Below are 26317 nucleotides of genomic sequence, written 5' to 3' on the forward strand. Positions count from 1 at the left end.
CCCACTCCTGTTTTCGCGTGTTTCGCCGTGTCATGACATGTGTTTATAACAAATCCGTAATTCTCGCTAACGAGAATTTATATTGTTTTACCGTTTTCTCAAAAAGTAAAGCATTTCATGGACTAATATTTCAAGAGAAGTCTTTCACCATTACCTTCTGTAAACCCTGTAAATAATTTGTAAATCTGTGAACTTTTTTTTTTTTTTCTGTACCGAAAGGGTCCAATGGCTTTAAAAGCAAAGTATCCTTCTTTTTTTTAACTGTTTGATTGGTTTAATCGTATATAAATGTAGAATGTCACTTTATTATTTTAAAACTAACCTGTTAAAATTGTATTTAATAAAGTGGTCATGTTTTTGGGGATTCCAAAAACACTAATATCCGAATATATATGCTGCAGACAGTTATAGCACTTCTCGGACTCAAGTTTTGGGGGCCATAAAATCTTATATCTTTTTTCATAACCACATTACTACAAAGGGAAATGTTTCTTAAAGACACTGGACACTATTGGTAATTGTCAAAGACCAGTCTTCTCACCTGGTGTAGCTCAGTAAGTATATGCATAAAATAACAAACCTGTGGAAATTTGAGCTCAATTGGTCATTGAATTTGCGAGATAATATTGAAAGAAAAAACACCCTTGTCACACGAAGTTGTGTGCATTAAGATGGTTGATTTCGAGACCTCAAATTCTAAATCTGAGGTCTCGAAATCAAGTTCGTGGAAAATTACTTTTTTCTCGAAAACTTTGTCACTTCAGAGGGAGCCGTTTCTCACAATGTTTTATACCGTCAACCTCTCCCCATTACTCGTCACCAAGTAAGGTTTTATGCTATAATGATTTCAAAATGTGAACTCATTCCAACATGAAAAAGTTAAATACTTAGCGATTTTGATGCCAAAGTTTATATGTACTTTACTTATTTTTTTGTCAATAAATTACATTGACTCTTTTTTATATTCCTTCCTTATTAAATAGAATTTATTATCGCCTATAACACCTCATAAAAATACAAAAGTATATTTGAATACAAAATTTACAAGGTATTAATTGTTTACAACCGTGTGCTGAAATAAAATACAAAAGTACTATTGTTTTAAACCATTTGCAAAAGAAAAAGACAATGTACTAATTGTTTAAAAACCATGTGCTTAAATATGATAAGTTATAACACAAGCGCAAGTCAGTGGTCCGTGCAATATAACTTTACATCACACTCTTGTTGCTATGGTTTGACCGATCATAATCAAGGATTTGAGTTTGCTTGCAGATAAAAGACATTATAACTTTATAACTTACAGCAACCCTTTATAAAGATATATTACATTTGTTACATAATGTATTAATTGTTAAAATTAAAAAAACATTTGTCATATTTGTTTGCATGCTTTGATACACAAGTCGGTCACAGAAATGTATAAATGGTGCTTGAGATTTTTCACTTTTATATCATGGAAACATCTCCATATTTTCACATTTTTTAAATATATTTTATAAACACATCCTGAAAAGGATTTCAAAAGAGTAACCTATCCATTGCTTCTATACTTGCCTTTTTTGTTGTTGCTAGTCTCCAATTAATTAGATATAAATCACTTGTGCATTATTTCATATATAGCCTATAAGCAAACAATCTTGCCAAGCACAGAACACAATTGCTAAGCAAAACGGCTTACCAGCCAAATCACATTAAGTTTGCATAGTCTGCTTATAAAATAGGCCGTATGAATTTGAACCCAAGGTGTTGCTACAAAGCCCTGAAAATGCAAGACCGTCTTCAAATTTGAGGAATTCCAAATAAGCATTTTTTGCTTTTGACCAAGTAGAGCTTGATCAAACTTCCTGCAAATGTTTAGTCTTGGTTCAGGACTCTCCTGTTATTAATATCTCTCCATAGACCACTGTCACAAGAGGGTGCACTCTCACCATAGACCACAGTTCTCAGGGTGATAGCAATCTATGGTGAGATAGTGCGCCCTCTTGTGATAGCAGTCTATGGAGAGACAATAATAATAGGAGAGTCTTGAAAACCAAGACTAGCAAATGACTTTATGCAAAGCGAATCTGACAACACAGCTCTGTTTTCACTGTGAATGGAGTTCAGCACATCTAACTCTTCTGAAATGTTCAATGCGAATTTGTGCATCAAAATTTGCATCTGGGCTGAAGTCATTGTTTCACACAAATTTAACTCGCGGGTGGCTTCAAGTTTTGTTTTGGTGGGAAAAATGAGAAAGATTTACACCAAGCCTGTTGCCATGCAGCTAGCGTCCCATAAATGTTTAGCAAGTTCTTCCGAGGTGTTCTTTGCAAGTTTGTGCACCAAAGCTTGCATCACATTTGCATAAAGTAAGAACTGGGTTTCAGTCATTATATCATACTTAATTTATAACTCACAGGCGGCTTCAAGTTTTTGTTTTGGTGGGAAAAATGAGAAAGATTTACACCAAGCCTGTTGCCGTGCAGCTAACATCCCATAACTGTTTAGCAAGTTCTTCATCTGATGCCTTGGTGCTTTCCTTACCAACTTGACAATCAACAAAGTACGACCCTGACAGCTCCCTCACTGACTCGTCAATTGCACAATGGATAACACATTGGGCCCCAGCCTCCGGAGATCTCATAATGGACCTAAAGAAAATCAGGGAAAAATTACCAAAATCAATCAAGTCTACAAAGATGAGAAAAATGTTTTAAAGACAAAAATCCACAGGATTGTTAATCATTTTTTTTAAATGAAGATAATGAACCTTTAAACGCATCAGAAAAATCACCAAAATCATCTTCAAATAATATGAGAAAAATGTTTCAGTTAAAGACAGTGGACATTATTGGTAATTGTCAAAGACTAGCCTTCACAGTTGGTGTATCTCAACATATGCATAATATACAAACCTGTGAAAATTTGAGCTCAATCGGCTATCAAACTTGCGAGATAATAATGAAAGAAAAAAACACCCTTGTCACACGAAGTTGTGTGCGTTTAGATGGTTGATTTCGAGACCTCAAGTTCTAAATCTGAGGTCTCAAAATCAAATTCGTGGAAAATTACTTCTTTCTCGAAAACTATGACACTTCAGAGGAAGCCGTTTCTCACGATGTTTTATACCATCAACCTCTCCCCATCACTCGTCACCAAGAAAGGTTTTATGCTGATAATTATTTTGAGAAATTACCAATAGTGTCCACTGCATTTAAAGTCACCTGGAAATATAATTTTTTTTCTCCAAACGTAAGAAAATATGTTGATGAACATATAAAATAATTTGTTTAGCAACTGTTTTTTCATGATAAATAGATAAAGTTGTTTGGGGGTGACTCCACCTGTCCCCTTTTGTGACGTCAATCGAGGCAGACTTTGCCTCGATCGAACACACAGGCAAGCACATGCACGTCCTAGTCGTGAGTTTGTACGCTTCAAAAACAAGTTTTTTTCTTGCATTTTTCCGGCAATGCCAACCAGGTGTATTGCTGCTGGATGCAGCAAAACAACTAAAGATGGGGTCAGTTTGCAAAGTGGTCCAGGTGACTTTTAACAAACTGAGGAGCAGAAAGAAACCAAAATACACACCTAAAAAATGGCATGAAAAGCTTCCGGCAACATCCGCCACGTGTTAAGACCTTATCAATCCCTCCCGTGTAGACAATACCTGGATGCACCGAGCAAACAGAGACTTGGGTATTGGTAAGTCTACGAGAAAGCTCATGAGTGAAGAGATTGACTGCCATCTTGCTGATGGGGTAGCTGGCTAGGTGAGGGTATCGAACCCCATCTTTCACCTCCTCAGTGAAGTCAAATTCAGGGGAGAATCTGTGTGCCAAAGAGGACAGGTTGATGATGCGACTTGGTGCAGATCTTATCAGGAGGTCCAGGAGAAGGTTGGTGAGGAGGAAAGGACCAAAGTGGTTGACCCCGAACATAAGATCAAAGCCATCTTCAGTCTTGCCTTGTTCTCCGATACCTGTTTAAAAAGTAAAAAAATCCACATTAAGTGATGTTTGAAGCTTTGGTGTAAACCTCTTTTAGGAGGAGTGTTGGCTCTGCATTTTGAACAGTATATTCTGCTTGTCTTCTCCCGAAACGCAGAGTATAACATTTGTTCCTTTTTTTTTTCAAGTTTGCCCCAACCAAGGCTAAAAGCAACTCTTGGTAAGGGACTTCAAGAGAAATTATTAAATGGAAAAATAACTCAGGGTAGCTGAAGGTAGGATTTGATATTCCTCCAACTTCATGGCTCTGCTTACCGTCAGCAAAGAATCATGCTTACAGAAGTAGGAAATTCTACGCTTTTTGGCAAACGTATTTCAACGGTTAGCAGGAAGTTGTTGCTTGCGCGCGTGCGTACTTCACAATACTGAGGCATTCTCCACTTTCACATCTAGCACAGAATAGCCCTTTAACCGAAAAAGCGGAGAATGGTGGCCATAAGCGCAGATTCCCGCAGTAAACAGAGCCATAGATTGGGCCCTAAGCTTGGAAATATTAGAACACACCAGCATTGTTAATGAGGAGATCTAGCTTTGTCACATCTTGCTTGATTTTCTCGGCAAACGAACGAACCGACTTCAGCGAGGCAAGATCAAGATGGTAATCTACAACATCAGCATTCTCTACCGCCTCTCTGATCTCCTTAATGACTTCAGAGGTCTTCTTCTCATTTCGGCAGGCGAGAATTACTTTGGCACCACGACGGGCAAGGTCCAATGCAGTTGCTTTGCCGATGCCAGATGAAGCACCTGAAAAAAGGATGTAAAAACAAGTCTTAGGAAAAAAATCGCATGAGCCCATCCCTCCCCCAGTAGAACTGACGCACGGTATTATACAGTAAGAGAAGTACCGCTTTGCCTTTGTTTTGTGGCGATAATCGTAACCCTCATACCGATGCGATGGTGGTTACGATTATCGCAACTATACTTTGGTTAGTATGTATTTGTTGAACAAGATGCTCTTATTAGTCTAAGTCTTAGCACTGTTCCCCCACCAGTCTCTCGTCTATATATGTTGTAAAGACTTTAAAGTGTTTTGACGAGAACCCCAATAATAGACATGATAGAAATAAGAAGCTTGGAGGTAGACTAGAACTCGGAAGTAGAAGTTCAAAACTTGCTGAGCACAACAAACTTTTGCATTTATTAATTTTAGAACAAAATTAGGTATTAAAATAAACAGCCAGAACACTTTACAGTTTTACATTAACTTGCTGCAGTCATTTCATGCTTAGCCACGAAATTTGGTAAGCAGAATCTTTCTGCTGGCACGGTCTCCCTACATGAAGCCCCCATCCATGGTCAATAATAATGTTCAATCTCATTCTCTCACCTGTTATAACAACATTTTTGCCCATCAGAGAGACCAAACCTCGGTAGGTTTTATAACGAAGAACACAACAGTAATACAAAACACAAATTAAACCAATAAGAGCGGTTACACTGCCGACAACTATCATCATAACAATAACTCCAGTGCTCAGCAGTTCCATAATACTGTGTCCAAATCTTCAGCACCGACCGAAACAGCAACCTGCCCGGCCCCCGGGAAAAGAGCTCTCTGACCAGCGGCTGGTGATTCAGGCTAGCCTCCCCCTACCCCTTTGCCCAAAAAACTTACATAAGCATTAGTCTTTTGTCAAGGTCTTTGTGGCTTGGACATCGTCGCAGAACCGCGATCACAAGCGACTGGAAGAGAGACCACGCACGTGAGTAGCGAATTTCGCGTGCGTGTTCTCCCGTTCCAGTCGCGTCGCCGTTTACGAAGCCGTCCAAACTACGGAGGCCTTGACAAAAGGCTAGTCCAGTTTTTGCATGCTTTACAAAAAGAGGGCGCCCTAACTCCACACTCCATCATCAACAACATTCATCAACAACCGACGGTGTAGTACTGGGGTAGAGGCAGTGTGCAGAGCAGCCATCATGTAATCTGATACCTTCACTTTATAACAAGACATCAAACGGGGTTTAGCCGGGTCGAAATTTTCATGCTAAAGACACTTCGAAGTGATGTCAGTGTGGATGAACCCTCCATGGACGAACCATAGATGAAATAATCTCCAATAATTGAGCTCCGGACTTCATCTGATTCGACTAAGTAAGACATATTGAATTCATGAGATGATTTGACATTTTGTTGTCGGTCTGTTTCTATACCGTGAAGATGATATCTTGATAAACAAGAAGATTTCAGTCAATCACCGTGCGTAAAACTAAAGGACAGGTAGAATTGTACACGGCGTTTTCATTTCCAGGTATGTATACTTGTATTTTCAAATTCACAAGTTTGCAGGCAAAAATGTACTGAATTTTACTACTCTAGCTAGCTTTCACACCATTTCTACCTCCATGGTCACACAACGCATTTCAGCTTTCTCCATCAACAATTGGGTTGACATGGACCCATGTTATGTGCATTTTGTTTTACCGTGGAGATTTTATTTCTACCTCCTTCTTGGTCATACCATGTGGAAAACTTCCTCCATCCGAATAAACCCTTGCAAGGGTTTTATCTTTTAAGTGATGGAGTCCTACCTACCCAGTGTGTAGAGATATTAACACTGTTAACTTAAAATTCTTAATTATACAGTGCCTGATTGTTAATAACAATCAGGCACTGTATAATTAAGAATTTTAAGTTTTTTTAAATTTTAATAACAATCAGGCACTGTATAATTAAGAATTTTAAGTTTGATGTAGGCCTAGAAAAAAATAAAAATAAAATTAAAATAATGTTAGCTGAGCCATAGCGTCCTGCCTTTTTGAAGAAAAAAAGAAAGAGGAGGAACATATGCTTGATAGATGCTTCTTGGAATTCTTGGCAGTTTGATTTGTTGTAAAAATACAATCTTGTTTATTTTGAAATTATTGTTTTCTTGTCGGGTTTCATAAGAAATAAATAATTTTTTTTCGTAAAACAACAACAACCTCAAAACAGGCAGCCTCTAAAAAAAGGAAGCGGGTGTGGAAAATAAGGCCAATTAAAAAAAAAAACAGTTGATCGTCCGGGTGCTCCCCAAATAAGGAGGATGAGGGCCTTTTTATTTTTAATTTTTTATTTCTTTCGGAGGTGGCCGTCACATTTTTTATTAAATCTGGCTTCCGATTCTTCAGGTTAAAGTCACCTTTTTAATACAAGTACTTATCATTTTTTTATGTTAGTTGAATGAGAAATAATTAGAAAATTTTTTTTTTTGAGAAAGAAATGTGAAATAATAAATAGTAAAAAGAAAGGGTATCGTGTGGGATCAAAGGGTATTTTTTTTGTAGGCCTTAAATAAACATTACTTTTGTTTGTTTCAGCTAATTTTCAAGTTATAGACCATGTGACCTTTGTTTACAATTAGTGTGACCAGACCTTGCACATTCTTTGGCTAAAAAGACAAGATATTGCACTGGTGGTCGTATGGGAAAGTTGACATTTTGTGTCGTAGTTTCCACATAAACCCAATAGTTGTATGAAAGTAAAAGCTGGACAAGTCTTGAGAAGTGCCCCCTTTCATCGTTTGAAAAGTTGATAAGAATTACACAGTGCAACCTCCATAAGATTACTTGCATAATTTTTGTTGTCGGTTGTAGGCTGTGTACAAATCGTGCCTGCAGGAAGTCCAGGCTCTGTGGCTCTTTTGTTGACATGTGATGTCACAGGTCACATCGCCTATACTTTATTCACAATACTAGAGCTGAACCCACGCCCCCTACCCACAGCCCCCCCCCCCCCTAAACAAAAATAAAATAAAAATAAATTGTCAAGATGGTTGCCAGCTTTTTTGTTGGTACGCTATAAAGTAAAAAAAAAATACAACCTTTTTTCTTTTGGTAAATTATATTTGTTAGTTTTATGGAAAGAGAGTAAACACTGTTTCTATCAGGTCTGATTTTTCATTCTTAGTATTTTTTTGTAAAAGTGCAGGAAGGTTCACTTTTAACATGGAGGTAGAATTAAAGATAACGTGTCATGGCCAACCGATCTAGTGCACCAAATTTCAGATTGTTGTAGCTGACTCATCACAATGTATGTTTTGAATCTTGGTCCCAGGCACTTGTGTCCTTGAATTTACCGACACTGAAATCACGAGCCTCAACCCTGTAATATAAATTTTGAACCCTGTTTTGTTGTTGTAAGTCCCCAGTTTGACAACCTTAAAAAAAAAAAAAAAACAATGTAACAGGCTTGCAACCGTCATCTGTTGATCAGCCGGTTTCCTTATTTTTGGTTTCTCAGTATTCTATAGACCTTTTGAGTTCATCATCAAGTCGCCATCTTAGAAGTAGGATAATGACGTATCACACAGATTTGTATGCGCAGCACACATGATTGGCCAATGATCAACCGTCTTTTGCCCTCTAAGTGAGGGCGCCCTACTCAAATGACATCATGTGCATCAGGGGTCGATTTCACAACAAGTTAGGACTTGTGCTAACTTAGGATTAGTCCTAGGAGATATTAAAAGGTATGGCTAGTCCTAAGTTAGGACGAGTAACTCATCCAACTCAAGATTTGTAGTCTTAACTCTTTGTGAAATCCACCCCAGGTCTATTAACAACATGCAACACAATTTGAAGGAGGCATCAAGTAACCCAATCCATCGAATCAGAACAATTTTCATGTGTCAAACAACCCTTCCCAACTCTTTTTGTTTGTTTGGGGTGTTTGTTTCTTTGTTTCCAAATATCACAATCGTATGCAGAGGTTCAATGGGTGATAAGTGGAGGGCACCATGAAAAAGCCGAGGCTTAAATACTGAATAGAAAACATAAAAACACTTTGAATCAATCAAAATCAATGCACAAAAAAAAATGTGATGATTTAAAGGAAAAAAATGATTCGATGGACTAAGTAAACCATAAGTTCACCCAAATTGTGGGGCCCTTGGGCGTGCTCCGGACCCCACCCCTATAGGGCAACAAGCTCACTTAGCTGGCCACATTTGTTTACGTGCTTCATGTACTTCTAAAACTCATGGACAACCCTGAATGCATGCAATCATTTCGTTGATCAGCTGGTTTCCTCGTTATTGGTTTCTCAGCTGTTACATTAAAAAGCACAGCACAAATTCGTAATGCGCTGTGAGTGTGCACTTTACTTTTTTTTCTCAAATTGCAGCATGTCTCAGGTAGTGATGAATGTCTGAGGAATTCAAATTTAAGCAGTAACCTGTGGCGTGTCAAGGCGCTCAGTATTATTTCCTGCAAGATGTTTTGATAATAATCTGCGTGGAAGTAATCAAGAAGTAGCCTAATCAAGATTATATTGCAATGACCGAGCATACCTTTCATATACTGAATTTTCAAAATTTTCTATAACCAATTCTAATTTTTTAAAGTACACAAACTACACATTGTATGCCATCGAAGTCTTGTAGCGCACGTATCTACTAGCAAGGTACTCAATGCGCTAAGTATACACAGAAAGAGAGGTTATTGAAAGTTATCTATCTTTTCGATGCATTAATGGCAATCACAACTGGAGTATAATAGGGAAATGAAGTTACACTCAAACACTCAAAAATAAATTTACATATTTAATAAATGTATTTTTACATCTCAGTGGAAGAATAGCATTTTAAACAAGTAGGTTGCACATTTTTTAATCCCGAGCCTAACAGGGCAAGTTGAAAGGTCGTGTTAATTAGCCCGTAGTAGTCTTTTCTAGACAATGAACGCCGGGCTTGCAGGGTTCTGCCCAGGATCGTGTCTGTAGTGGTGGAAAAATGTTTCCCTGGAAACCATTGCGAGATGGATCAGTTACATGGTAGATCAATTAGTAGACATAAGTAAAAAAAAGTGCTCCATTCCTGGCTTCGGATATCATTTTTATTTATAATATACCCAATTGTAAATTCTTTTAGAACCTTTCAAAGGATGTGTGGTGGACAAAAACAGAGGAAATTCTTCCAGTGATGGTTGGGGAATCTTGAGTGCTGGGCGGGTTTTCTGGCACCGATCACTGTGGGCAGAACCCTGGGCTAGTGTTAACCCTTGCCTCTAGTAGAAAGCTCAGACATTTCAATTACATTACTTCACAGACCAGTGTCTACTCTGTGGCAGATACGAAACTAAGCCATGGTAACCCAAACCTTTGGACTCCAATGTAGACTTAATGGATTAGTTTCTATTAGTAGTTTTAGAAGTTGTTTGGATTACGAGTACAGAGAGGTTATTAATTCAATTCTGCTGAGTTGAGTATCTTGTCAAATACCAAGGCTCGCCTTTTAAATAGCTGTTAAAAAATTAACTATTGGTTTGTGACCCTTACTCTCTTGGTCCATTTGCCAGTGTTTCAAGACAAAAGACCCAATTTGTTGAGATCATGGTGTTTCCAAGTCTTGATTAATGAAAACTGGGTCTTGGTCTTGGCTATGTGGCAGTGGCACCTCATACAGTGTACAAAGCCATCATACAAAGACAAAGCATGCAGCATTAAAAGCTTGTTTAAAATTAAAAACGAAGGCCTTGATTTTTTTTCTTTCACAATTAAACCGATTTTAAACTGATTTTTAAAATAAAACTTGAAGGTTTGTGGAGGGATAATAAGAAATAGTGTTGAGGTGGACACCATGTTGATAAATCTGTTTTGATTTGATGGTGGTCCTGAGAAGAACTGTGTAAGACTCTACTGATTAGTCTGAGGTCTTGGTCTTTCGGTCTTGGTCATTGAGGTCTTGGTCATTGGGGTCTTGGTCATTGAGGTCTTGGTCATTGAGGTCTTGGTCATTGAGGTCTTGGTCATTGAGGTCTTGGTCATTGAGGTCTTGGTCATTGAGGTCTTGGTCATTGAGGTCTTGGTCATTGAGGTCTTGGTCATTGAGGTCTTGGTCATTGGGGTCTTGGTCATTGGGGTCTTGGTCATTGAGGTCTTGGTCATTGAGGTCTTGGTCATTGAGGTCTTGGTCATTGAGGTCTTGGCATCAGAGGGGAGATCTTAGTCTCGGACTTTGATGTGTAGAACGGTGGGTTTTCCCGTTATTTTCTCCCGACTCCGATGACCAATTGAGCCTAAATTTTCACAGGTTTGTTATTTTATATATAAGTTGTGATGCACGAAGTGTGGGCCTTTGGACAATACTGTTTACCAATGTTGTGCGATTGCTTTAATCCTCCACTCCTAGATCCTAATTACCATCATCTCTATAGATGGTCTTCAAACCCCAACATGTTTGGACTTTTACTAGAACGTTGGTATGAATGGATGGGTAAGCCTTGCCCAGTGATAAGCTTCGTTATCTCAGCCTGCAGTCTTCTAAATCCTTCAAAATTCACAAATGAATTAGGCCATTACTATTAGACATTATAAAGTACATGTAGTTTCAGCTCCCCAAAATAACCCATCAGCAATTGATGTGGTGCCCTGTAAATAGCTGTGGTGCCATTTGCAAAGTTCCAATACAAAAGTCTATTTCCCTCATTAAAGTGCCCCTTACCAGAGGGAAATTGCTGTGCCCATTAAAGAGCTAAATTCAAGGATTTCAGAGAGTTAGAGTGTTCAATCTTTCAATGAATGTTTTGATGTGGCACAAAACCATTAGCGTTGTAATTTCTGAATATAAACTTTGAAAGTGGACACTGATTTTGTTAATGGCTTTCCTTTGGATTATGTTCAAATTCCAGTGTTTTGATTGGCTTAGATTTGATGAACTTTACGGATGTGATGCAAGCACAGGTCGTTGACCCCTTTCAATTTGCCATTGACTGTTTACAAACACTTTGAGTTTTAAAAACAGCGGAGTCCGTTCCTAATTGTTTCTATCCTCCTAGGGTGATAACTCCAGTGGGGATTATCACACTCAAGACTCTGTCTGTCTTCAACTCACTGCTTATTTTGTGAGCACAACCCATCTCAACTTCTTAAACCATCTTTAAAAGCCCACATTAATCCCCTTTTAGTGACTTGAGGTTCAAGTGTCCCCCTACCTTCAACTCTCAAGATGTTTCGTACATTGTAAATTGTGTGATGACATATGTTCATGCTAAAAGTTTAACAATTACGGGGTGGATTTCACAAAGAGTTAGAACTATATCTAATCTCGAGTTAGGACGAGTTACTCATTCCAACGTAGGACTAGCCATTCATTTTGTATATCTCTGTGTGAAATCGACCCCAGGACTTAAAACTTAAAAGCATTCTGAGTCTAATTTTCTGAAATCAGACTTTGTGAATTCACAATTTGCAAGTCCCGAGGTAGGATTTGAACTGGGTTCCACATAAATGAACGGAAACACACCATTACCTATTGAACCTGATACAGCGTAACACAGGTGTAGGGTTGCTGAGAGTTAAAGTGTTATTGTAGGAATTGGAGTGGATTGTAAACAACTTCTGGAAACACAAACTTTACATTCGTCATTCTTCCTTGTTTTGAGTAAACTTCCCTTAGAAGTTCCTGAAATGTGTTTTGTAAATTGTTAACTTCCTGTACATATTACCACCCGGACCCAATTTCATGACTCTGCTTACGCCAAATTCTACATTTACTACGAATTTCTACGTTTGGACGTGCGCACTTGGTTCTTCACTCAACCATGGTGTCGTATGTCGTATTGATATAATACAGAAAAACAACTTTTTGAGACCTGATAAAATTTGTGTACACTTGTGCTCACCAAATCGAAAAACACAATTGAATACCAACCACCCTCGTGTGCTAATACCCAAATTTTGAACCACCGCTAGTGACCGGAAAGTCACAAAAAATAAAAAAAATGCCATGATGTTTCAGTGAAACACCACAAACGGTAAATGAAAACGTGTATGTTCACAATTCTTGTCTCCAATGATTCAACTTTACACGAAGGCAACGGTGCAGAGCGGCGGTACCGCACGTTCTGTACAAAGAGATCTAATCCTGCTCGTTAATCGGCCGTCCAGCTGGAGGTCTCCTATCTTTTTCCACTGGTCAGACAGGGGCATTGTCAGGGTATTCTTTTGTTACTCTGCGGTTTTTCGGGTCGTTCAAGCTCCTTCTCTTCCTTCCTCCATGGTACATGTAAGCGCATAATTTCTGTGCTAGCTAGGTAAGCAAAGAATGCCAAATAACGTGGAGTATGCGCGTGCACAACCAAAAGTTCTCTGCTAACCCATGAAATATTGCTTGGCCTAAGTGCAGAATTCCCTGCTTCGACAGACAAAATAACATGAAATGTGGTCAGTTGGTTGTTGAATGAGGCAACGGACAAATCAGTGTAATGTTATGTGAAATCAGTGATGTGAAATCTAAGGCACCTTTTTATCTACGCTGTGAGTAGTTTTTAATCTCAGAGTAACTTTTCATAGAAAGGGCTCAAATTTAATAACTCCAACATTCAGGCGGTCTTTGTTTTTCAATAAATAACCATTTGCGAGTTAGATTTGAATAATGTTTGAAGGTTGTCCTTTCTCTATGGGTACAATGATTTGCTAAGAGTCACAGTGTGTGGTTGTATCGCTTGTGTTTTATTTATTTTTTAAAAAATAAAGAATGAGATAAATCTTCTCTTGCATAGTCCGAGTGCAATTAGTGTGGAAATAAAAATAGTAAAATGCGTGTTGTAAAATTTCTTCTCATTTTAATTCTGGTCTCGTGCAAAAAATTATTATCCAGTAAACATTTTGAGATAATAACCCAATGCAGTCTTGTGGATTCTCCTAATCCCACCCCCAACTCCCAAATACAAAACCTGACTTAGAAACAGGGTTTGTGTATTTCTACCTCCATGGTGTAACAAAACAAGATTTTGTTGTTGTTACTCCACAACTGAGCTCCGAACTGTTTGTGCCTTGTTGTACCTTTGAAGCCTCAGGCCCTTTTCGAATCCAAGGCTTCGGCTTTGGAATTGGCTTCAGGCTCCATTTTCTCATCTGAAGCCCTGAGCCGAAACAACCGCTAGCCTGAGCCGAATCTGGATTCGAAGACGTGGTTTCGGAAAGGGGGCCATAGTGCACGTCAGAGGGGTGCCTGGACCTCTTTTGGACACCCTGTTTTAAAGGCACTGGACACCTTTGGTAATTGTCAAAGACCATTATTCTCACTGTTGGTGTACATCTCAACCTGCTTTTAAAGTAAAAACTCTGTGAGCATTTTGACTCAATTGATCATTGAAGTTGCAAGAGAAAAATGAAAGAAAAAAACACAATTGTTCCACAAATTTGTGTGCTTTCATCTCTTTCTTATTAAGAGGTGTCAGCTAAAGACTTCTATTATTTTTTAAAAACTATGCTAATTCAGAGGGAGCTGTTTCTCACAATGTTACTATCAACAGCTCTCCATTGCTTGTTACCAAGTAAGCTTTTATGCTAAACAATATTTTGAGTAATCAGGCTACCAATAATTTGTATCTGTCATTCATGTAAAGTATTAGTGGATTCCAAGTTTTCAAATTACCATCAAATTGGACACCCTTTTTAGTTTGACCAAATCATGGCTATACAACCTTGTTTGAAGTTTCGGTTCAAAGTTCAACCGCCGTACTCGTTAATTTTAAATCTCTCAGTAAATAGATGTATAGCCTGCATTAATTTTGACCAGCATGTGGTGTGTTTAATATGATGACCATGGGTGTTTTGATGGGCGTAGACTGCTAAGGCCAAATATAAAAAAATACCAGTTGATCGTCCGGATTTTTCTAAAAAGAGGAGGATGAGGGCCTTACTATTTAATATTTACTATTTTTTTCAAAATGGCCGCTAAGTATTTCAAACAGGCCACCAATTCTTCAGTTTGAATCAACTGCAAACTTATTTATACCTATTAGTTCCATCATAGAGTAATACTCTATGGTTCCATGAGGACCTGTGTTAAAGGAACACGTTGCCTTGGATTGGACGAGTTGGTCTAAACAAAAGCGTTTGTAACCGTTTTGTATATAATGCATATGGTTGGAAAGATGTTTTAAAAGTAGAATACAATGATCCACACAAGTTTGCCTCGAAATTGCGTGGTTTTCCTTCTACTGTGCGGACTAACACGGTCGGCCATTTATGGGAGTCAAAATTTTGACCCCCATAAATGGCCGACGTGTTAGTCGACGAGGTAAAAGGAAAACCACGCAATTTCGAGGCATGTTTGTGTGGATCATTGTATTCTACTTTTACAACATCTTTCTACCCATATGCATTTTATAAAAAACGGTTACAAACGCTTTTCAAAGACCAACTCGACCGATCCAAGGCAACGTGTTCCTTTAACACTAACACTAACAGGGTCGGATAACGATTTTCTGATAGGCATTCACTAATATTGTTTTATGAAACAGACGGTTCGAGAGCATCAAGTTAGATTCAGGAAAAGCTCCTAGGCCAGCCCTTTTGAAAACATTTATTAAAAAAAACAGGGAAAAAAACACCTTTTTTTTTTTTTTTTTTTTTTTTCACTTACAAAAATTGAAAAATAGTAAATAGTAAAAAAAAAAGGATGCGGCCCCCAAAAAGGATGCGGGCGGGGACGATCAACTGGTATTTTTTTTTATTTGGCCTAATATAAATGGGGTAATGTTTGTACACGAGGTTAGAGACAACTCTGAGCCCTTAGAATGGTCTGAGCAAGAGGAGGCCACACAGGTGAACAAGGGAGCTATTTACAAAACTCGGATAACTTGTGTGTACATTGATGTGCTCAATGCGTTACTATACATTCAACCACCTGGACATTATGGACAATGTAGATTCACACCAGTGTGCGCTTGTACAATGAGAGATCCACAGTAATAGCCCCCAGGTCAGTCTGGGTGTTTTTCTTTTGTACGTACAGAAAGCATTTGGACAAATCAACCATGTAAATTGTCAGTATTGTGTACATAGTGTCTGCGTCAATAGTATTGAGTGAATTCTGTAGTAGACATCCCAACAAGGCCCGATTTCAAGCTGTTTTAAAGGAGAAAATACTGCTTAGTAACTGTTCTTTGCTGAGCCAAACAATGAGTGGGGCACCAGGTGTAACAAGGTAATCTTTATAGAATTTTGTCCGGTGACACTATTGGTAATTGTCAAAGACCAGTCTTCTCACTTTCTCAAAAAGATTCCTTGCTCTACGATCTCAACACATGCATAAAATAACAAACCTGTGAAAATTTGAGCTCAATCGGTCATCGAAGTTGTGAGAAAATAATGAAAGAAAAAAGCACCCTTATAACACGAAGTTGTGTGCTTTCTGATGCTTGATTTTGAGACCTCAAAATGTAATTCTGAGGTCTCAAAATCAAATTCGTGAAAAATTACATCTTTCTCAAAAACTACATTACTTCAGAGGGAGCCGTTTCTCGCAATGTTTTATACTATCGACATCTCCCCATTACTCCTTACCAAGTAAGGTTTTATGCTAATAGTTATTTTGAGTAATTACCAATAGTGTGCACTGCCTTTAAGCACTAGTTTTCCTTTCTTAGCACAAGTAAATGGATGCAGGCTTTTCTGAAATTAGGCCCTGTTTGAGAAACCCCCCTTAAGAATCCTTGACCCTGGAGAAGGTCAAATGGTCCCCAGGTCTGTCTGAAGTTAAGTACATGTAGTGAACATGTACACACACCCCTCTGCGAGTACCCAACATGTCTTGTACTGTGCTATGCATGTGTTCAAATGTACACAGTGTGTGCAGGTCAGTGTGTGCAGGTCGGTGTGTTTGTTCAAGCAGAAATCTGCAGGGAGGTGACCAGAGATACCCTAGATGGATCCTACGGATAGCTCCTCGATTGTCACCTTAACGTAGCTAGCTGTCGACCATTCTGACTGTGAGCCTCCATCATGCTTTCTACATAATGTACGTTTGTAATTTGTATATTCTTGAAGTAACACGCACGGTGATGTTCATATCGTCTTGGATAACCAGGATGTTATTATGGTAGGTTGCAACAAATGCACAAATTTCATAGCGCTGCTTAATGGTATGCACATTTGCATGCTTACTATAGCAGAAAATGTTTCTTATAAGCATTAGCGTATTTCACAGGTAAGCAGCAACATTGGGCATCCACTTTGCGTGTTTACTGGGATTTGCATTGTGACGTCATTTATTTTCATGCGGTAAGCACCGGAAGGTTAGCATGCCTTTTCGTGTGCTTACGGTTAGCAGCACTATGAAATAGAAAGCCCAAAATCGGCCGCTAAGCTGTCCTATGAAATTGGGCCCTGCAGCTAGTTGATGATGCACATGGTTCTTAGTTTGACATGTAACCATGCCCTACATGTAGCTCTATGATGTAGCGTACACCTGTGCTTTGCATGTGTTCTACAGGACGTTGTGTTTGTTCAAGCAGAAATCTGCAGGTACAGTGTGTATGTGTAGGTGACCCATGTGTGACCAGAGATCCCTAGATGAATTAACCCATGGTTTGTCTCGCCTCAATTGTCCAAGCACAGCTAGCTGTCCGCCATCCTGACTGAGCCTTCATCATGCTTTCTACATGGTGTATGATTGTAATTTGTAAACTCTTGATTTAACACGCACAGCGATGTTCAATCGTCTTGGATACCAGGATGTTATTTATGGATGCATTTAGACATTACATGTACATGTAGGTTGCATAAATGCACTGAAAATAACAGACTTGTTTACAACCAACTAGTTGAAGATGTACACGGTTTTTAACCCTCAAAATATGCTGGCATATAGCGCAACTTGTAATTTAAGATTTGGGTGGCACTGTATACACATAACTTGGGGAGCGTCTCAAAATTCGGAACGGTAGGAACGTTCTTTTTGGATCACAAGAGTATCCCCGCCGCTTTTGTCCGTTCCACAGGACCGGTCTTTTGGAACGCTCTGCGTATACTTTGTCATGGTGTTGCGATCCTTCGGGCATATGCCCGCAGGAACGTTCTTTTGCGCTAGGAACGTGCCCGACTTTTGAGCACTCCCTTACACATAAAATTACACCACAAGATTGTACTACAATTTGTATACATGTATCATATCTAAGATTCTTTAATGAAGCATTTATTTCACGCGTACGCCCAGCCACAGTGCGGTAATCTTCAAATTTTCTGAAGCAGCACTTTAAAGGAAGAAGAAGAAGAAGAAGATGGTACATGTAGGTTGCAACAAACGCACAACAAATTTGCAATAAATGGGCCTGTATGTAAAATCAGCTATTTGGTTGATGCACATGGTAAATAGCCCTCAACATTTGCAATTTTGACTGTATACATTGTATACACATAAGTAGAGATTTAGGTGCAGCACTGTTTGGGTGGCCTTATTTTAAACACTTTTACACTATACTGTACTCAAAGATTGGTTAATGATGCACTGAGATGGTAGATTGCATTGCAACAAATCACATTGTAACCATGGAGCAAGGATGATGTGACTTGGGTGGGCTGAAGTCATTGCTATCCATGCCCATACATTACATGTGTCTTTCAAGATGTTGTGGATGTGGTTGTAATTGAATGATTTCCCATAGCACTAGCAGAGCGAAATGGCACACAAAATGTATCAATTGCTACTCAAAAGTCATCATTTGCTAGTAAATTTTTAGCATTTAGTGTGTATAAACTTTACAGTCTGAATATTTTGCTATATGAAAATGCTGGACGAAACTGTTCCCTGGACTGGAGAAAAATATTTCAATGTAGGGGTTACCTGTAGTTACCTGTAGTTACCATAGAGTTATATATAAGAACTAGAGGGCGCACGAGTGATGCTTCGTGCACAAACGCCACGGGACCACCGCAAGATGACAAGCGCGTCATTCTGCACGCGCGTTGAATATGAAATACACGTTTGAGGTTTTTTTTATTGAACGCTCACGCGATGCTGTTTGTTCAACTTACAAAATGGCCGCACAAACACACGCTGTGAGATAGCTGTTTTGTCAACTTAGAAAGTGGCCGCCTGCTCGCATACCGGGGCGCGTATATAGGCCAGTGCGCGCTCTAGTTCTTACATATAACTCTATGGTAGTTACCTGTCTTCACGGGCTCTAATTTAAAGGAACATGTTGCCTTGGATCGGTCGAGTTGGCCTTTGAAAAGCGTTTGTAACCGTTTGTTATTATAAGTTAATTATCACACAAGCGAGAGGGGAATAGGGAAAAATATAGCGCGTATGCGTCCCATATCCAACGAGGCCAACGAGGACATAGCTAAATTTTTGGTATTTCCATGAGGGCGCGTGTGATAAGGTATTTATCTTCAAGCAAACTTGGTGCATGACATAGAACACACAATACATGTATACATGGTAGTGATATTAGCCGTGCAATATAGGTTTTTATCACCACTCCATTCTGCCAATCTGATTGAAGGATTAGCGCGTACTTGAAGATAAAAAATGTATATGGTTAGAAAGATGTTTTAATAGCAGAATATAATGATCCACACACATTTGCCTCGAAATTGTGTGGTTTTCCATAAATGGCCGACCGTGTTTGTTGACGAGGTAAAAGGAAAACCATGCATTTTCGAGTGATACTTGTGTGGATCATTATACTCTACTTTTAACATCTTTCTAGTCATATACATTTTGGAACAAACGGTTATAAATGCTTTTCAAAGACCAACTTGACCGATCCAAGGCAATGTGTTCCTTTAAGACTATTAAGTCCTATAATGCCCGCCTAATGTATTAGGTCCCATATGAACTCATGTTCATAACTTGCGTGTTTTGGTGATGTGGTTGCCGTATCCACGGAGTATGGTTTTGTAATCCAAATGCTTCGAAAATTCCACAGAAGTACGTATCGAGGATGGGCCCAGTTAGAAGTAGGTATGTTCACAGAGGGATGGTTTAATTCGCAGAGAAAATAGAAACATGCAATTGGGTCTTTTAATTGAGGTCTGGAACCCAATGCCTTTGCCTTGGTGCCCCTTGTATCGTTATCTCCCCCATTACAAAGTTCGTGAAACATTTAGGATTGTTATAACCATGGTAACAGATTGGGAACTGTTAATGGTTGAGAACCATCCTGTGATGGGATACAAAGTCACATTTTACATGGCTATACAAGGCTGGAAATCCGCAATGTGCAATGCTTAACAAAATTGAAAATACACACATATTGCATTATCCATCAAAGAAGGCTGTGCATTGCTCTAGTTTCAATCTGATTTTAGATTTCAATAAAATTGATTTTAAGTAGCCTAAAAATTCTTATGATAGCCCACACCACATGAACATGAAGGCCGACTCAATTTCTACTTCTGTAGCTTCTAGGCCAAATGTCGTACCTGTTAAATGCATTCATCATTTATGACGTAAACAAGCAGAAGTGCACTCTTGTCGTGGAAATATTGAGAACACATCAACTGGCTTTTTTCCAGACCCACACCTCTTCTTCCTAAAAGAGGTCTGTAAAAATTTGTGACCCCAAAATGTTATAATAATTTAATTTATTTGGCAATCCCCATGTGCTTTTTACATATTACATTACATGACTTAGCATTTGAATTCCCTTGTGTATAAAGCCAATAGAAAGCGCATTAGATTTAGAGATCTTGCTATTTCGGTTGTTAAAAGTACCACCTGTTAGCACGTTCAATTATGGTGGGCAGGTCATGTATTTTTGCCGGAGAGATTTAAGATATCAAGCCAACCCTGCACTTTAGCATGCAGACCTTAAGATCAATCCTAGTTAGGACGAGTTACTCGTCTTAACTCGAGATAAGACGAGCCCTAACTCTTTGTGAAAATGACGGCTGAACTTACTGTGTAAAATCTTGAACAGAAATAGCATCATCTGTTTAAAAAAATAAAATTTGGTCAGAGAAAAGAGCTTTTCATAAAATAAAATAAAATGTCGGCGACAATCAAGCCATTCAGCTCTAACAGTGAAACTATTGAAGACGTAGGGATTCATGCAGCAGAAATCCATAAAACAGACTCTCAGGACTTGTCAGTATTTTCTTGAAAGGCCTTCTCTTTTCCTTCCCTGAAAAGTTCTGGGAGATGTTAGCTCGTTTCCAAGTCTCTGGTTTTTCCATTCAATGTTGGTGTAGAGAGTACGTAAATCCAGCACTGTAATACCCCCAAAGTTCAGGGGGATTTATCGCTAGACTCTTGGGAGTCCACTTTCCATTTTTGAAGATTTAACAATTTTCTACATTCACACCCATGATGCCTGGTGGTGAAATAATAAAATATGTTTTAGACATCATGCTGCATGGATGCTTGTGATTTAAAGAATTTGGGTACTTTTTCAAAATGTCCATAGATTTACATTAAACTGGAAGGGTTTGAAGTTAATGATAGTGGAAAGCTTCCCTTTTTGAGAAATGAGTAAAAAAATGTCATGAAAATACGTTTGTAAATGTTTAAAATAATTTTCGTCTCATGAGACGAAAATTATTTTCATGACATTGTTTTACTCATTTTCCAAAAACTACAGCACCTAAGCACATAATATTTTCAGGGAAGCTTTGTACTATCATTATCTTCAAACTGTGTAAGTTTAGTGTAAATCTGTGGACATTGTGTTTTTTGTCCCACAAAAGTTACATAGACCCTTTAAAGACACTGACTATTGGTAATTACTCAAAATAATTGTCAGCATAAAAACTTGGAGAGCTGTTGATAGTATAAAACATTGTGAGAAACGGCTTCCTCTGAAGTGACGTAGTTTTTGAGAAAGAAGTAATTTCTCACTAAAATATTTAAATTGAATTTTAGACCTCAGCTGAGGTCTCGAATTCAAGCACCTGAAAGCACACAACTTGTGCGAAAAGGGTGTTGTTTTTTTTCTTCAATTATTCCTTAACAACTTTGACGACCAATTGAGTTCAAATTTTCACAGGTTGTGTTATTTTTTGCATGTTCAGATATACCAATGGTCTTTGACAATTACCAACAGTGTTCAGTGTCATTAAGCCAATGAGAGTGGTCGGGTTGGCTTAGTTGTAACTTTCCTCGCCTTCTACTGTGTGTATTGGGTCCAGGGAATGATTTAATCCTAGCAGTGCCTTTAGTTGTGATAAGGTTAAGGTCGCGTTAGTCCAGCCTGGTCATCTCTATTGTTAGCAGGCAAAAGTCCCATAACCTTGACCATTAGTTTCTAATTCTTAGATAATCCAGTGATTCAGAAAAAAATGATAGAGAGTATCCTATGATTAATAATCCTCCGTGGATTAAAATCAGTTTAAGGAGTCTAAGATACACCTGTGCTTGTCATATCTGGCGTTGGTTTTCTTCAGATCAAATTTGATTTTAGTTTGTTTGTTTATGTCGCTCCATTTAAAAATGTTTGGCTTAAAGGCCAAACACTATTGGTAATTGTCACAAGGCTAGCCTTCACAGTTGGTGTATCTCAGCTTATACATAAAATAACAAACCTGTGAAAATTTGAGCTCAATCGATCATCAAAGTTGCGAGATAATAATGAAAGAAAAATAATCCTTGTCACACGCAGTTGTGTGCATTTAGATAAGTTCTAAATCTGAGGTCTTGAAATCAAATTCGTGGAAAATTACTTCTTTCTCGAAAACTATGGCACTTCAGAGGGAGCCGTTTCTTACGATGTTTTATATCATCAACCTCTCCCCATTACTCGTCACAAAGAAAGGTTTTATGCCAATAATTATTTTGAGTAATTACCAATAGTGTCCACTGCCTTTGTCATGGTTCCTGATCATTAAAAGTAAAAGTTAAACTTTTTTTTTCTTCATTTTTTTTTTAATATTCTTTTTTTAATTATTTTTGGGGCCAAAAATCTGACATAGCATCTTTAATAGATCATTTTCATTTTTTTTTTCACAATAAACACAAAATAGACAAGGAAACTTAACCACCCCACACTGAACATTCTAGAACAAACCTTCTAAATAACATGGACAATTCCAGGTAAAAACCAACCTTGAACACCAGGACATGAATTACTTTCATTAACAATTGGGGAAACAGCACTGCTAAGAATCGCTGCGAAGCATCCCAAGTGTCCTATATTTTGGAGCGTCATATGTCACAGGGGTGATACATGATCAAAAAAAAGTATGACACATGACATGTGAATCAATTGACATAGAATGTTCCTAAGTCACGGTGTCAAACAACAATTTTTCAGAGAATTCCAAAAGGAAACAAACCTGTTGTAAAGAAAAGAAATTGTAAAGAAAATTTGCTATAAATGTCAGTGTTGTTTTTATTTCATTCAGAGTTTTCTGTTTTCATCTGGGTTGTAAAGATCGGTATTGAACACCTTGTGAAATCTTTTCCAATCTGTTTTTTTGTGTAGATGAGTGTATTCCATCCATCTGCTGCTTTGGTAGTCTTCTATCCGTAAGTATGACAAAAATACTGTTTAAAATTTTTTCAGACATTCAATGAATGGTTTTAAAGGCACTTAATTACTCAAAATAATTTTTAGCATTAAAACTTGCTTGGTAATGAGCAATGGAAAGCTGTTGATAGTATAAAACATTGTGAGAAACGGCTCCTTCTGAAGAAGATAGTTTTTGAGAAAGACTCAAAAGGTTCTTTTTTTAAGGTTATTTCTTACTCAAATATTAAATTCATTCATTCATTCAATTTTATATTTGTTTCCATACTTCATATAAATTTTTAGGCATCTGAAAGCACACACATAAATTTTTCCTTTTCACCATCTTGCATTCGTGACCAGATGAGTTCAATGTATTACATGTATAGGCCTATAGCTGGGATACACCAAGTGAGAATACTGGTCTTTGACAATTACCAAAGGTGTCACTTTTGTTGTCAAAACACACACCAATTCATTGGCGAATAAAGGGTGCCAGACTAGTCTGTGAAATATCGTAGCATGCTTTACTACCATTACCATCTTTACAACAAGTAAGTACAACAACGAAAAATTCAAGGTCGTTGGCTCTACCTTTAAGATAACTAAAACCAGCATAATCTTCCCTATTTATTTATCGTTCCCTTAAGTGCATTTTATGGAGTCGTTGTTTATACCAGCGCTCTTTCTTCAAGAAGAAAACTGAGACTGCTTGTCATTTTTGTGATTTATGCTGGTCAGCCAATTACAATAGTGTTACATAAATGTGTACGTGTGCAAATTGATGTATGAATAATTTTAAGAATGTCAGCACGGTTCAAAGATGCAATCATTCTTAGGCAGAGCTCATAAACATAAGGCGACAGGTTTTTAATTTACACATTTTTCTTTAACACAAAATTCAAATCTCTTCTCAAAACTTGTCTTATGTCACAGGTTTTCAAGGACTAATTTTGTTGTGTTTGTTTTTCTTTGTTTTGTTTTTGGTTTTACTGCGCCTTGAACACCCAACAGGGTGGATATGTGCGTATTACAAGTCTTATTATTACAATTATTATTATTATTATTACTATTATTATTATTAAGTGCTCATTCCAAAGTTTTGTTTTACATGATTTATGCACAAGGGCTCTTTTATGTGTCCTACAGTAGAACATTCATAGATGAAAAAGGCACGGTCAACTACGCCTTCCAAAGAAGTAAATATTGCTCGGGCAGAGCTCATAAACGCAAGTCAACAGTTTTGGGTTTCATTTCCACATTTGTTTAATTCAAATGTAAAGTGGACATATTTCAAAGGGAGCAGGTTTGTTTTTACATGATTTATGCTCAGGGGATCTGTTATTGATGGGTGAAAAAGTCACGATTATAAACACGCTTCAAAGACGCAAATATTTTGGGGGGCAGAGCTCAGAAAGCATTGTCTTTTTTCACAGGTACATGTAGCATGATATATGGGTCTTGTCTGATTTATGCTTATTAGTAAACAACTGTACTTTACATTGGGATCAAGAGGTTTATGGAACGGTTCAAAGGAGAATAAATGCAAGGATGAATTTAGTAAGCCTGTCGGTTGATGGAAACGACTAAGACAGTGTTGTAGAGATGGTGTAAATAAGAGAATAAATGGGTAGCGACTAGTTCTTTCACGGCCGTTTAAAACTGGCCGGGTCGAATTGCCGTGTGATAAAGGCCTGAGCCGAAGGCAACTCAACCCTGAAAGGTTTTAAACGGCCGTGAAAGAACTAGTAGCTACCCTTTTATTCCCATTCATAAATACCTTATTGGTTAAAAGGCGTAATAAAGTAAGAAACTCTGTAAAACTTATCCGTTTCTAACGTGCTTGAGCTCTGTATGTTTCTACCTCCATGGTATGTACATGTAACCCTGACCCAAATGAGGCCTCAGGTTACAGTATATTTTGTGTTTTACAAAATATGATCTTTATTTCATTGTGTAATTTTGATTTCCTTTTCATTGCTCATGTGTTTATTCCACATGTGTATTTTCAATTTGCCATGGTGTGCATTTTCCTAACCATGGTGTCCCTTTGTTTACTTGTGTTTACTAGCCAGGCTATTCAGCTGGTGCCATGCTATTCAACTTGTGTTTTATTCATGCTCTTTGATCTTTACCTATCTATTCAACTATGTAATAGATGTTAAATTTGCATCGGGGATAAAGAATATTAATTTTGGTTTTTTACCCATACACCGATGTGTGTTAGCACTGTATACTCAGTACTTTCCCGTTTCCAGATGGAAAGTCCGTTTTAGAAAGTCTTATAAAGGAAAGTTTAAAGTTATAAAGGAAAGTTTGGTAATCACTTAATGGCAATAACAACCTTTGGCTAAACGCCTACAGTAGTGTTTGATAGTATAAAGCATTTTAAGAAACATTTCACTACTAAGTAATGTGGTATTGTAAAAAGATAACAGTTTTTATGCCCCAAAATTTGAATCTGAGAAGCTTTACTGCGATGTGTTATACGAGGTAACGCTGCTCAGATTGTGTCATCCTATACATTTATAAGGGACTTTTCTTCCTGCGTAGAAATACTTGTTTCTTTTTTTGGGGGATAGCAAACGTGACCATCTTTTGAAATGAAATGTATGTTTCAAAAACCAAGGGTACACGTTGTCTTTTAATTAACCTGATGCCCGTGAAGTAGTTGCTCAACAAGTTCACAATTCGTCTTCTCAACATTTTATATTGAAAGTAAACTGAGACTAGTGTGCTAAGTAACTACTTCCTCCCCCCTTGCCAAAGATAGCAAAGCTGTGAACTCTCCCTGATAGTTCAGAAAGTAACCCAATCTTTCCATGTTCTGATGAACACATTTAAACAATCATTCTGATCATGGACACTTTGCCCCTGCTGTGTTGAGTGTAAAATTCTAAATATTTCCCTGATCTATAAAAGATGTAAAGTTTGCAGTGAGGATAAAGAATATGAATTTGGGTTCTTTTTGCATGGGTCGTGGGTTCGAATCCCACCCGAATAACATGCCTGTGATATTTTTTTCACAGGACTCGGGAAAGAACTGAGTATACAGTGCTAACATACATCGGTGTATGGGTAAACAAAAATAAATTTCTCCCTGATAGTTGACGAAATTCTTCTCACTGAAAGATGTGAAAGTTGCCATCTTCCTGATAGTATAT

At 38.0% G+C, this 26317-nt stretch overlaps 2 protein-coding genes across 3 annotated transcripts in view; one reads left to right on the forward strand and one right to left on the reverse strand.

The window, feature by feature from the left end:
• Window positions 1-172: 172 nt before the first annotated feature.
• Window positions 173-5581, reverse strand: LOC139946021 (retinol dehydrogenase 13-like). The gene is made up of 4 exons (XM_071943603.1): window positions 5326-5581; window positions 4500-4742; window positions 3577-3967; window positions 173-2636 (listed from the first exon to the last, which is right to left on the reverse strand). The coding sequence occupies exons 1-4, from the start codon at window positions 5483-5485 to the stop codon at window positions 2447-2449; spliced, it is 984 nt and encodes a 327-aa protein (XP_071799704.1). The 5' UTR covers window positions 5486-5581; the 3' UTR covers window positions 173-2446.
• Window positions 5582-5900: 319 nt separating this feature from the next.
• LOC139945949 (leukemia inhibitory factor receptor-like) overlaps window positions 5901-26317 on the forward strand; it is an 82030-nt gene continuing 61613 nt past the window's right edge. Inside the window, exons 1-2 of one of the 2 annotated variants that reach the window (XM_071943485.1) lie at window positions 5901-6247; window positions 23130-23173. The gene's annotated coding sequence lies outside the window, so the exon portion shown is untranslated. Of the gene's footprint in view, window positions 6248-16730; window positions 16805-23129; window positions 23174-26317 lie in introns of those variants that run through there. The other variant, XM_071943486.1, reaches the window with a different exon arrangement.

The sequence above is a fragment of the Asterias amurensis genome, chromosome 13 (genome assembly GCF_032118995.1).
Source record: "Asterias amurensis chromosome 13, ASM3211899v1".
NCBI lineage: Eukaryota > Metazoa > Echinodermata > Asteroidea > Forcipulatida > Asteriidae > Asterias > Asterias amurensis.